The sequence below is a fragment of the Sciurus carolinensis genome, chromosome 7 (assembly GCF_902686445.1).
Source record: "Sciurus carolinensis chromosome 7, mSciCar1.2, whole genome shotgun sequence".
Taxonomy (NCBI): Eukaryota; Metazoa; Chordata; class Mammalia; order Rodentia; family Sciuridae; genus Sciurus; species Sciurus carolinensis.
Genome location: NC_062219.1, coordinates 26957500 through 26969921, shown reverse-complemented (window position 1 = coordinate 26969921; position 12422 = coordinate 26957500). Strand labels below are relative to the sequence as shown.

The window sequence follows — 12422 nt, the reverse complement described above, 5'->3', positions numbered from 1 at the left end:
GCTTAAGATGTACCATTGCTCATTGATCAGAAAAAAAATCCTCAACTAAGTCCAGTAAGTGCTAGGCATTAAGTTTGTGATTCTTTAAACCTGGCTGGCTTTAGGAACTGCTCCCTCCAGGATAGCTCCCCCCAGCTGGGAGCAAGATAACCTGGTTTACCCAGGACAGGCCAAGTATGCCTGTTTTGTTATAGGCATTTGTATTTGATCGCTTTAGGGAAGTATTCCACTTATAAGTAGAAATTTAAAAATTATATAGTATATACCATATAGTAAATATTTGATTTTTTTTAATTTCTAAACTGGTTTATTTGCTTTCAGAGCTATTAGTTGCTAATTCTAGTTTATGGTGCTGTTAGGAGCCCTGAGCTCTTTAGAATAAAAATTTGACTGTCATTTGTTAGGAAAATACATTGCACAAACATGCACTGCATACACACACACACACACACACACACACACACACACAAGAAATCAAAGGTCATAGATTTTTATTGGTCACTGAAAACAGTTCTTAATCCCATGACTTGAGAATAGGGATTGTTAAATTGGTAAAATAATTCTTGTGGTGCATACATACCTTTCTAGGGGTTCACATTGAATAATGGGTCAAAGGTGGCTTCATTCATGCACACTGTTGTGGAGCCTGATGATTTCAATAGGATTCTCATAGTCTTGACTTTTTTTTTGACACTGTTTCGCTGGTCATAATTCTGCCTCCAGAGCTCATTTGCTTTGTTTGATGTTGGTCTTTCCCATCATGAGTCCTCACCCTAAGTTGTGTTGAGGGGAAGGCATTGATAAGGAAGCTGAGTGCAGCATGCTTAGTACAGCTGAGGCAGGAAGCCTCTAAGTCTACCAGACAGGTCACGCCAGACCCTTGGCTGCTTGTACCTGGTGTTCTGTTCTTTCCCCTTACATGCCCTTATCTGTATAGTCCCTTCCAATTTTACTACCTTAATTCCTTTATATCTATTACCAGAGTAGATGCCTCCTCTACTTCCTAAATAGGTTCTTTCTCTAAAATCTCACAACAATCAGTACCTCTCAACAAGCATTTCCAAAATCAGTGTCCAGACACTTCATAGGGCTTTGCCTTGGTAGGGGAGTATATTCATGATATGCTCAGTCTCTCAGAAAGAGTCAGAAAGTATATCAAGGTACACGACACAGCTCACCCGCATGCCTTGGTGATGTGGTATTAATAGAGTTCTATATTAGGCAAGATGAGTTACATGATCCTGCTTAAATCCAAGAAATTTTGGAAGGATAATTGGGCTTAGAGTAATATTTATTCATTGTCTGCCTGTCTGTCACTGCCACCCTGTCCCAGCCTCCCTCTCCTCCTGGTGCGGAGTATAAGGCAAGAGTCTACAGCACAGCGGTCCTGGAATCAATGAGGGCAGCCTAAGGGGTGTGTCATTCATTCTAACTTCATTCGACTCCTTACACAATTATTCAATTCCCTCTCTCCTTTTTCAAATTAAATTCAAATCTGTTTCTAAGGAAGACAGAGTCAAATGGTTTTTAAAAAGAATTCTAAGAACTCTGGAGATCACAAACATGCTGCCATGTTATCAGGATTGCCCACCCAATAACCTTGCTCAGGCCAGGGCTGCTCAGCCTTCACAGCCCTCTGGTCCACTCCGGGGAGCCGTTGTCCATAGGTTTTGCACCTGGAAAGAAAGTCAGCAATGATCTGAGAAGGAGACCTGCAGATTCTCAACCTCCTAACTGTGAAATGCTCAAATAAAAGACCAGGAAACCCTCCTAACGGGGCAGACTTTTCCCTTGGGTATTTTTAAAAAGTTGGCTGGATTCTAGGCTCTCCTTGACCCTCTGCATGACACATATTTGCCAACCGCTGTGCAAGTCTGAAAGGTACATGTCTTTTATGTATCTAGTGAGGGGCATCGGTGGAAGGGCTTACATTTTAAAGAGCTCTCTTAATGGCATGACTCATGCACGGCCACGAGTGCCCATCCTCCAGACTGCTGCAACCCACAGAAAAGCTGCCGTGTTCAGTCTCCAAGGAGACCTCTGGGCCAGTTACCTTGGTGATGTGTTCCCCATCAGCCCCGCTGATGCCTTGGGGCTGTGGTATTCACTGTGGCATGCTTTGCAGCTACTTACAGGAACCTTGACAGTAGCTTTTCTCTAGACTTATTTTTGATTATTTCAGAAATTGAGAATTTATTTTTCTGTAGTTATTTTAGTTTTCTGATGCTAGACTGGCAGTTTGAGAAAGATTATATCAGGGCATGTAATAATTCTTGTTCTGAGAAATGGATCCAGTGATTGGTCAGAAAGATTAACCTGAGACTATAGCGAAGGCCATCTTTCCAGAAATGACTTTTCTATTGCAACTTGGGGTTGATATTGTGGTCCTCCTGTTTTGCCCTCCCCAATCTGTTCATGCTACAGCATCCAGAATGAACATTCTAAAACAAAAATCCAGGTGTCATGCTTCTAGGCAGAATAAAGTCCAGGCATTTTAGCACAATCTGTGTGACCCATCCCATCTGGCCCTACCCCCTTCTCCAGCCCATCTCTTGCCTATACGTATCATCCTCATGTCCTGTGCTTCATCTGAACACCTTAGTCCAAACTTCCTCCTCCTCATCTGGATTCACACCCATCCACTCCCCAACTCCTCCAGGTGACAGATTCCTACTTAAACTTAAGGTCTCCATTTAAGATTCCATTTCTTGTGGAAATTCTTTCTGGATCTTTCTAAGGAAAAGCCCCTCCTAGAGGGACTCATAGTTGTATTAAATTACTCCTTTACAAGACTTCCCCATTAGTGCTTGATCTACTTCTATGTCTGTCTAGTTCCATGAGAATGAAGAACATGTTGTTTCAGGACAAAACTATGTCTTGTTCAAAAGTGTGGGAACACTCAAAGGAAGAAGAGCCTAGAAACAGGAAGCACTTACCTGGCCCCCAAATGGCTAGTTATTTCTTGCCTTTCTTACTCCTCTCTAGCTATCACCTTCCTCTTGATGAATAACAGTGATAATTTTTGTGGAGTCTCAGTCCTGACCCATCGCTCGTCTGCCCTCAGAGGGTGTGGTAGAGTACATCCAAATATAGGTGGCATTCCTTTATCCAGATAATGGCATTATTTTAATCATTGTGCAGCTTTTTGGATGAAGGAGATCTTTTTAGAATATGAGTTGACACATACTATCTGTCTCCTGTTTGTCTTGGACTGTAACTTGCCAACCAGTTTTAGATTGCAATGTCAATTTTAAGCCTAAATTTGGCGTAGCATTCAAACGAGGGATCCCCCATCCCAGTCTCCATCTTCCTGGCCTTTATCTTTCAGTTGCATGATCTTTCTCATCGTGGCAGGTGTACAGATTTAAGTTTCTGGACTTCAGGATGGTCAGCTTTTCTTTTCTCCCTGTTTCCTTCAATGTCTAGTTGGCCTGTCGGAAGTCTTATCTTTCTCTTCTACCTGCCTCTGCCGGGAGTCATTTGAACTGTTGAAAACCCTAGGCTTCCTTTAAGCATTTGCTTATTTTAAATTAGGAAAAAAGAGGTATAACCAAAAATATTTTTTCAGCAGATGTCTCCTTTCTTTGAATATTTTATTCCAAAAAATCCTCCTACATGGATTGTCTTTAAAGGATATGTACGTGTAGTAAGTGTGTCCTTGAAAATTAAAAATGTTCTCACCACTATCTGTCTCTTTTACCACCTACTGGGATTTTAATACTTTCTAGTGGGCTGGAGAGAAAACAATCTGTATATATAAGAATGTGCTGAGTTTTTAGGTTTTTTTTTTTTTTTTTTTTTTTTTTACCTTCCTCTACTGAGAAACCCTCTAACAATAATTTTGGGGAAAATAAATTTTCCCCAAAAAATTGATAAACAGTGTTTCCTCAATAAATAAAGAAGGTCAAATGTGAATAGGAAAGTGTTGACCAATTAAAGGATAATGTGGTCAAGGTTTTCTTGAAAGATTTAAACAAACAAAATTAGCATATCTGGCATAAACCATAGATTTTCATTAACAAGATAATTTTGTTTGTTAATTGTAGCAAATGTATTATACTAATATAAGATGTAATAGTAGGATAAACAGTGTGTGAGGGTGGGTAAAGTCCTTGTTTCAAGCTCAATTTTTACATAAATCTACCCAAAACTGTTCTATAAAGTGAATTTTAATTTTAAAAAAAAATCAGCCTAACTGTATTACTTTATTAGCACTGCCATAATAAAGTACCCAAAAATGGATACTTTAAATATGAGAAATTTTTTTTTCTCACAGTTCTGGAAGCTGCAAGTCCAAGAGCAAGGTGTCAGCAGGGTTGGTTTCTTCTGAGGGCTGCCTGGGGATCTGTTCCCGGCTGTCTCTGTGGCTTCTCAAAGGTCATTTTCTCCCTGTGTCTCTTCATATTATCTTCCCTCTATGCATGTCTCTGTGTCCAGAGTCCCATGTTTTCAGGTTGACTTAGGGACTATGCTAACAACCTCATTTTACCTTGCTTACCTCTGTAAAGACTTTTTTCTAGGTAAGGTCACATCCTGAGGTACTGGGGATTAAGATCTCAGCCTGTGAATTTGGCGAGGGAAGTACACAATGCAACCCATAATATTAACCACTGGCCCCCAGATTTGTGCTTCAGAGATGCCTAACGTGTTTTCAAGTGTTTTTCTACAGCACCAGCACCTTAATTCTGCCTTGCGTTTCACCTGCATTTGCCTGTTGGTCTTGCGCTTCCACAGTGACAGCCAGCAGCTGCAGCTTCTGTACCTGGAGTGCATTCTGTCCGTGCTCAGCAGCTCCTCCCATTCCATGCACCTGCACAGGGGCTTCACTGATCTCATCTGGTGAGCACCCACTCCCACACCCCCACTCCAGGGGTTCCTTGAAGCTGAGTCCTCCGCCCCTTCCCACAGTGCCTGTGACCTACCACCAGGAGTTTCATAGAAGTCTTGTAAGGAAAGAGCAGGAATTGCACTTATATGCGTCAGAACAAAATTCAGAGAGGGAGAATGACAATTATTATAATGAAATATGCTTCCAAGTCCCTCTTACATTTTGTTTACATGGTAGGGTCATGAAGAAAGGACCCGGAGATTTTTGTGGGTTCTCAGTTTGTTATAAAAGCCTATAAATGCACCAGAAACCAATGCAGGGGCAAGAGATATTGAACTATCCTCTATCCTAGTCATTCTTCTCTCAACCTGAAAGCCAGTCACTTACTTATAATCAGAGATTTCCAGAAGCAACAGGCCCTACAGGCAGCCAACTGGTTGCTCTGGGTCTCTGGGCTTACTGACAGAAAGCTGAATGACAGATGTTCATATGGGATTTCAAATTAACTTCTTAAATGAGAAATAATTGAGAGTATTATTTAGAATAAAAATGAAACTTAGGTTTTTAGCATGTTGAGCCTATTTCTTCACATATGATGGTTTCTTAATGCTTCTCTGGATATTTTGTTTAGCAAACCTTAGCCTGAGAAATGAGGAAAAATAATGTTGATAGACCCAAAAGGCATGGGGACACTTGGAAATCTACAACAGAACATAGTCCAACAAAGGAGCAGTAAGGAGCCCAGCACTCACTGGGCATTGGTGCTGCCCAGGGTGGTTTGCACATTTTATTAAGTGGCTCCCAGTGAAACTTATTTTTCCTCCCAGGAAAAACCTCTGCCCGGCTCTCGTCGTCATCCTGGGGAATCCCATTCGCGACAAAACCATCACCTCTGCTCACAGCAGCAGCGCCAGCGCCAGCATCGAGTCGGACTCCGCCTCCCAGGCGGTTTCTGACCAGGGCCGGGGCTCGGGCTGCTCCTGCACAGCGCCGGCCCTCAGTGGGCCCGTGGCTCGCACTATCTACTACCTCGCGGCCGAGCTGGTCCGGCTGGTGGGGTCGGTGGACTCCATGAAGCCCGTGCTCCAGTCCCTCTATCATCGCGTACTGCTGTATCCACCGCCCCAGCACCGCGTGGAGGCCATCAAGATCATGAAAGAGGTAGGGAGGCACGGAGGGTGGTGCCACCAGCCCTGCCAGGAGGGCTCAGCACAGAATCCTGCACTCAGGATGCACCCAGAATGTTTGCTAATCACTTACTGGCACTTAGTTGCTGCCTTTCGAATCCAGGAACAGACTGTAGCTCTAGAATCAGGGTGTGTGTGTGTGTGTGTGTGTGTATGTGTGTGTGTATGTGTTGGGAGCCAGGGTAAGGCGGGGTTTGTAACACTCACTGAGGCAAAGCCATTTGATCATTAGCTACGTGTTTGTTAAAACTCCATTAAACGTGCACCCGCATGAGCCGTAGGACGAGTGTGTTCTGCTAGCTTAGGTGCTGTTTGTGCAAATATTGGGTTACTCACCCTTGCCAAAATTGGACTTCAAAATGATTTTATACTCAGGTTGTGCATTATCCATAATAAGAGCTTTACTGATCTCTTCTTGCTAAAAGGAATCCCTTTGCCTGTCCCCCTCCTGCTGACTCATTTCTTCCAAACGTGCCGTAACCTCAATGAGAACCTAAAGGTTGTTCAGCTGGCAGTTGCCATTCCAATGTGCTGCTTCATGGTTTTGAGGAAGAATGAGGGTTGCTAGGAAGGTACTTTGAAGAAGGATTTCCTGCTTTTTTCCCCAAAGGGAAAAAAAGAAAAAGGAAGGAAGGAAGGAAGGAGGGAGGAAAGGAAAGAAGGAAGGAAGGAAGGAAGATCAGAATTTTTGTTTCTATGGTCTTACTTATAAAGGTCAGGTTATATTTCCTTAGGGTAACTAACCCCCCAAAATCAGAATAATGAAATCTCTTTGTTGATGGTTCATTCATTTTAAGCAATATTTGCTATCAAATTCTAAAAACTTAATTTTTAAAAATTTTAAACATTTCTTACATAATCAATCATTAATTTTTTTAAAATGAGCTGGCTGGGGCAACCGCTGCCCTCCTGGCCTTAGGTGTTGTTCCTTCCCAGAATCCACAGGTGAATCTGTGGTATTGGATTCCTAGGTCCCTCATTCTGCCAGTCCAGGTGGTGCGTCACCTTTCAGCTTGGGACTCCAGTTGCACTTTCTCTTGCAGGTGGCAGAACAGCAACATTTACCACAGGTTGACTTCTGAGCTGGTAGAGCCTCAGACACACAGCAGTGGGCAACGTATGTGCATCTTAGTGCCACACTTTCACTGATGGTCCTTTGTCATCCTCACTCTTGCAACTGAGATCAAAGAACAAAGAATAAAATTTGAATTGTTTCTTTCAATTGTTTTAATGAAATTTGACTAATAGTGGAAAGTTCTGACCCAACACTTCTTGAAATGAAGGAATGGCTTCAATTTATTTGCTGCTTAGGAAAATCTGCACACAATAATAATTGCCAACTTTTTAATTTCCTCCTATTTGTCAGGCACTTCATGTATATTGCCTTTAATGTCTGTAGTAACTTTGTAAGGTTTTATGTCATCTTCATTGTTACCAAAAGGTGTTGCTGTTTTTTCCCTCCACAGCTTCAGGCAATGGCAATCCAAAGGACAGCTTTAGGAAATGATCACCATTAGGCTAGAGGACATCGCAGCTTTGGATGTCACCACCCAGATGACAGGGACCCTCTGCCAGGGACCTGCCCTGCTTCTGTTAAGCTTGTTACTTAGCAGAGAAAAGAGAAAGACTGCTCTGCTCCTCCTTCTAAATCCACCAGTCAGGTCAGAGCTCCCCCTTTACCTGGAGGAAGTATCAGGAGGAGACAAGAGAGACTCTGATTTTTACTCCACTGGATGATCCACGTTGACACGTGAAGCCAGTCGAAAGGGATTTTCTGTCCCACAAAGAAACTAAGGCTTTAAGAGGTCAAATAATTCCCCAAGATTCAAAGAAAGAGAAAAGGTTCGGACCCTGATCTCCCTGACCCAAGGCCCAGGGTCTTATTCTAAGCCTCACTTATTTCTGAACTTGACACTCATATGACAGTACAGATGATTCCAGAAAATGATTTTCTGACCCTGGTTCAACTCCCCACTTCTCAAGCCCAAGTATGAGAGTCAGGATTCAAACCCTCTTCCTGTCACTCACCATCTAGGTGAGAGTAGGTACATTCCTTAAATCTGAATTTACAGTTTTCTTATCTGTACTTTATTAGGATATTCCAAAGTTTACAAGCTCAAAGTGCAGCACAGTGTGCATAGGTACTTTATAAGTGTAAAATGTCAGATCTGCGGTGCACTGATTATTCCCATAAGGAAGAGGAAAATAAAGCATATGAAGGCTGGAAATAGCTGGTCCAGTTCTGGCTCACCTCCCTTTCTGCTACCCCTTTCCTTTTGTCTTATACAACTTGTTCTTAAATCACCACTATTAACAATTTTGCCATTGCCTGGGCTCTCTAGTGGCTCCTTGTTGGTACTCTTACCAAGTCTGATTTGCTCTGCTGTTTCCAGAGCCTTCTGATTTAATATGTAACACTACATTGTTTCTTATCATTTCCCAGGACGCACCATTCTGCCTGACTAACCCACTCTAATGCCCACTTTCCTGCCTCTATTCAGTCTCCTGCCCCCTATTCTCATGGGCCACTGCCACTCCACAGACTTGAGTGAGTGATTACAACAGGTGGGACCCTGTGGACACTTCACTCCCTTGAGTCAGTATGCTCATTTTCCAGATGGGGAAGCTGAGATTCTAGAAAGAGAAGTCACTTGTCCAGAGTTCTATATCTTGTGAACAATAGTGAGGCTAATAGTGAATCCAGGTGTTCTCAGTACAACTGCCTCTTTGCTATCAAAATCATCCTCCTTTAAGTCTGATTCCTCAGATCACTGATCTTTCTCTTTTTAAAACTCCATGCCACCATTTAACAATTGATTATATGTTCCAACATGCTGATTGCTTCACAATGTCTTCTCAACTGCATTTCTGTATGTATTTCTTCTATGTATTTCCCTCTAATATGTAACACTACAAAGCTTAAATCGGAATGTGTTTAATACATTTTGACTTAATGACAGATGGACTTGGAGACAGAGGAATCTCTTGTGAATGCAGCCACAGCCTTTCCTTTGCCCATAGACATTGGAGCTTTTGTGGCCCATGGTAGAGCCATTTGACATCTGCTTGCTAAGGAAATTCAGTCAAAACTTCTTTTCCATTGACTCCACATTGGAGGATTCAAACAACCATGACTCAAAAATATTGGGGGAAAAATTGTATCTATACCAAAAATTGCATCTGCCATTATTCTCCAAACAACACAGAATAAGAACCATTACACTTTATTAGACATTATAAGTAGTCCAAGGATGATTTAAAGTATAAAGTACGGTGTAGGTTATATGCAGATGCTATGACATTTTAGATAAAGGACTTGAGCATCCTCAGATTTTACTATCCACAGAGGGTACTGGAACCAATACCCTGGGGGTACTGAGGGAGGACTAGATCTTGAATGTGCTAAATGTATTTTAAATAATTTCTTTACTGTAGTGGAAATCAGTTGTTTTCCCCCTTTTCGCAGATTTTTCTAGTTTCCCAGATCATGTTGCAGAGATAAGGTTAGAATTAGACAGCTTAATCTGAGCAGTGTGTCCAGCCAGTGCTGCCCCAGGGAGTCCAGCAGATGAATGGGGCCCAGGTTATTCTGAAAAACACTCTGTTTTATTTGGCAAAACCCATAATTTTGCAAATTTGGTAACCTAGATACCAAAAGGTACAGGGTTTGTGCATACAAAGAAAGTCACTCAGTACCCAGGATGTTTGTTTAGCCTTTTAGAATTTGAAAGCTTGGTTTATTATTTCCCTGTTCTCATTCTAGTATGTCACTCTGCCATGAGCACTGTGTACCTGTTGATCCAAAACATACAGGACATTGTGGTTCTCAAAGTACATTCTCTTTTCTCTTCCCTCTTTTACCCACAAAAGTCAGTTATGAAAAAGTACAACTGGCCACCTCTTGTCTCTGCTGTGGTTGGGGTTTAGAAGGAATTCCTATTCTTCATCAGACCTGGCTCATCCACTGACCCCATGTCCCTCACACCTACCAAGCTTAACGGGTCTTGCCTTTTGTTATTTGTCAAAGGTCTTCAGAAGCCAAGTCACTCCATCCCCTTCCCCTCCAGATTCTGAAGCAATTGACAAATAAACACAAGACTAATGTAGGAAGTGAAATATAATGTCTCATTTGTTACTAGTAAAGTTAGATTAGAGAATGTAGTAGGATCCCAAGAGAAACTGAGATTTCAAACCCCTATGCCTGTGACTGGGGGTACACAACTCAGTAATAGAGCACTTGCTTAGCATGCACAAGGCCCTGGCACCAATCCCTAGCACCAAACAAAAGCAAAACTCCTGTCCCTTGAAATGCACTTACCCTTTTAGTAGGAGTTAAATAGATAGAGAGCCATAGGTCTAGCCCCTGGAGTATAGGCCTGTGGGGAGAGGGAGAAGAAAAGGAAGAGAGGGAGATGGGGGAGAGAGACAGACCTGGATGACATTTAGTCCCAGCCCAATCATTTCTGTCTTGATGTCAATGAAATGTGGGGAAAAGGTGGAAGCATTATTTCTGTATTTCCCAGAGAGCAAACATTTCTGATTCTGTAGTAAGAAAGAAATATGCAAAAAAAAAAAAAAAAAAAAGAAGAGAGCCCCTTAAAATATGGCTATTTCTACTTAGTATACTTTATATACCATTTCCTATTTTGCTTGGAGTATACATCATTGTGAAAATGAACGGACATGGTCACAGGATGCCTGTTCCACAAACCCTTCCTTCACCAGTCTTTCCTTCAATAATTTAACCTCAAAATGACACTTTCTGTAAAGATTTTACCATATTAAAACAAAAATTGATTGAAACTGAACAATTATGAAAATTCCGTATCTGAGAACTTGTGGGAAGGCTGCTAATGCAGTTGGTTGAAGGATACTCTTAGCTTAATGGCTTATATTAGAGCAAAAAACTTTAACATCCTAATTTTCCAATTTAAGGTAACTGGGGAAAAGACTAAAATAAATGTCAAAAAAGCAGGAAAGAGGCAAAGTAAAGATAAAAGCAAGATGTAATGTGATAAAAAGTGGATACAGATCTTGGGCCATTGCAGTCACAGTGTGTTGTGGTGGCAGGTTGTTCAGAAAGTTTCATTGGTAACCTAAGACTTCCCATTAAGGCGGAAGAGGGGATGACATCTGGGTTGTGGCCCATAAAAAGGACTTGTAAGAAGCTTCAAGACGAATTTCCTCAGCAATAGTTGGTGGATGGAGGAAGAGCAATTAGTGCTTAAAGACTCCAAAGGAGAAGACTATAGAATCCCAGTGCTTCTGGACACTTCAATAGCTGGTGAGCAGGGAGATCTCAGTGAAGAGGAAGACAGAATGTGGGTAGCTGAAAGTGGGCTTGGTGGTAAATAACAAATGTCTTCCACTGAAAGGTCAGAAACAAGTGATGCACCTTGATGTAATGCTTATAACTGAAGTAGCCTAGTAGGATTCTGAAATGCTGGGAAATCCTCTTCACTAAATTGGGTTTCTCATGCAAAACCTGCCATTGCAGATTATACTTTATAACTTTAAAGCCCAAAGCTGAAATAATTATGTACAGTGATTTCAAACAGACCTCAGGAGCTGATCCTCCCAGGTTTCCCAGAGAAGCACTTATGAACAAAAGGGCTGTCCACAAGTTTCCCAAGCATAGAGAAAGAACCAGACAACTAGAGGTTTCAGCTTTCTTCCCAAACTCAATATAGAACTGCCTTTGAAACCATACTATCGCTTACAAACAACTGGAGATGTACAAAGAGGAAACTCAGGCAAAACCTGCACTCCCATCAATGAATAAAATGGATCTGTCAGATGCCCCAAATAAATTTCATGAAATGATGAACCCACTCTAGAATCCTGCAGAAAGTTTCTTTTACAGTATCTGTGTCACCTTACCTTACTTAGTGCCCCCCCCACAAAAAAATTATTATTTCTATTTTCTACATTTATTTGAAAAATAAAAACATGACTCCAAAGAGGACTTTGAAATCCCAGCATTTCATCCCCATCTCTACAGTTACCTGAGAAGGAACTGAAGAATTCAAGAACCATTTAAGAAAACCACTAGATGATCTCACCAACCAGGAAGATGATGTGGTACCCTACCAGTGGCTTAATGTATGAGCCTTCCAGAGCTTCTACTGAGCCACCATGAAAGCATGCTATTACTAGTTCCAGAAATGATATAACTTAAATCTAATAAAACTAGTTCTAAGAAAGAAGGAAGTCCTATCATTTGTAACAACATGGATGAATCTGGAATACACTAGGTTACGAGAAGTAAGCCAGGCCCAGAATGACCAAATTCCACATGATCACACCTCCACGTGGAATCTAAAAAATTTGAACTTGTGAAGAGTGGAATGATGTGGTTACCAGGGGATGGAGGAATGGAGACCAGGAAGATGTTGGGTATAAAGGGT

At 41.7% G+C, this 12422-nt stretch overlaps 1 protein-coding gene and 1 pseudogene across 1 annotated transcript in view; both read left to right on the top strand.

Annotated features, from left to right (window-relative positions):
- The window catches only part of Arfgef3 (ARFGEF family member 3), a 160768-nt gene that overhangs the window by 76535 nt on the left and 71811 nt on the right, over positions 1 to 12422 (top strand). The window contains exons 9-10 of the mRNA XM_047557835.1: positions 4735 to 4839; positions 5656 to 5989. Coding sequence (XP_047413791.1) covers positions 4735 to 4839; positions 5656 to 5989 — 439 coding nt within the window. The remainder of the gene's footprint in view (positions 1 to 4734; positions 4840 to 5655; positions 5990 to 12422) is intronic.
- On the top strand, positions 8976 to 12193 carry LOC124988416 (GTP-binding protein 10-like; annotated as a pseudogene).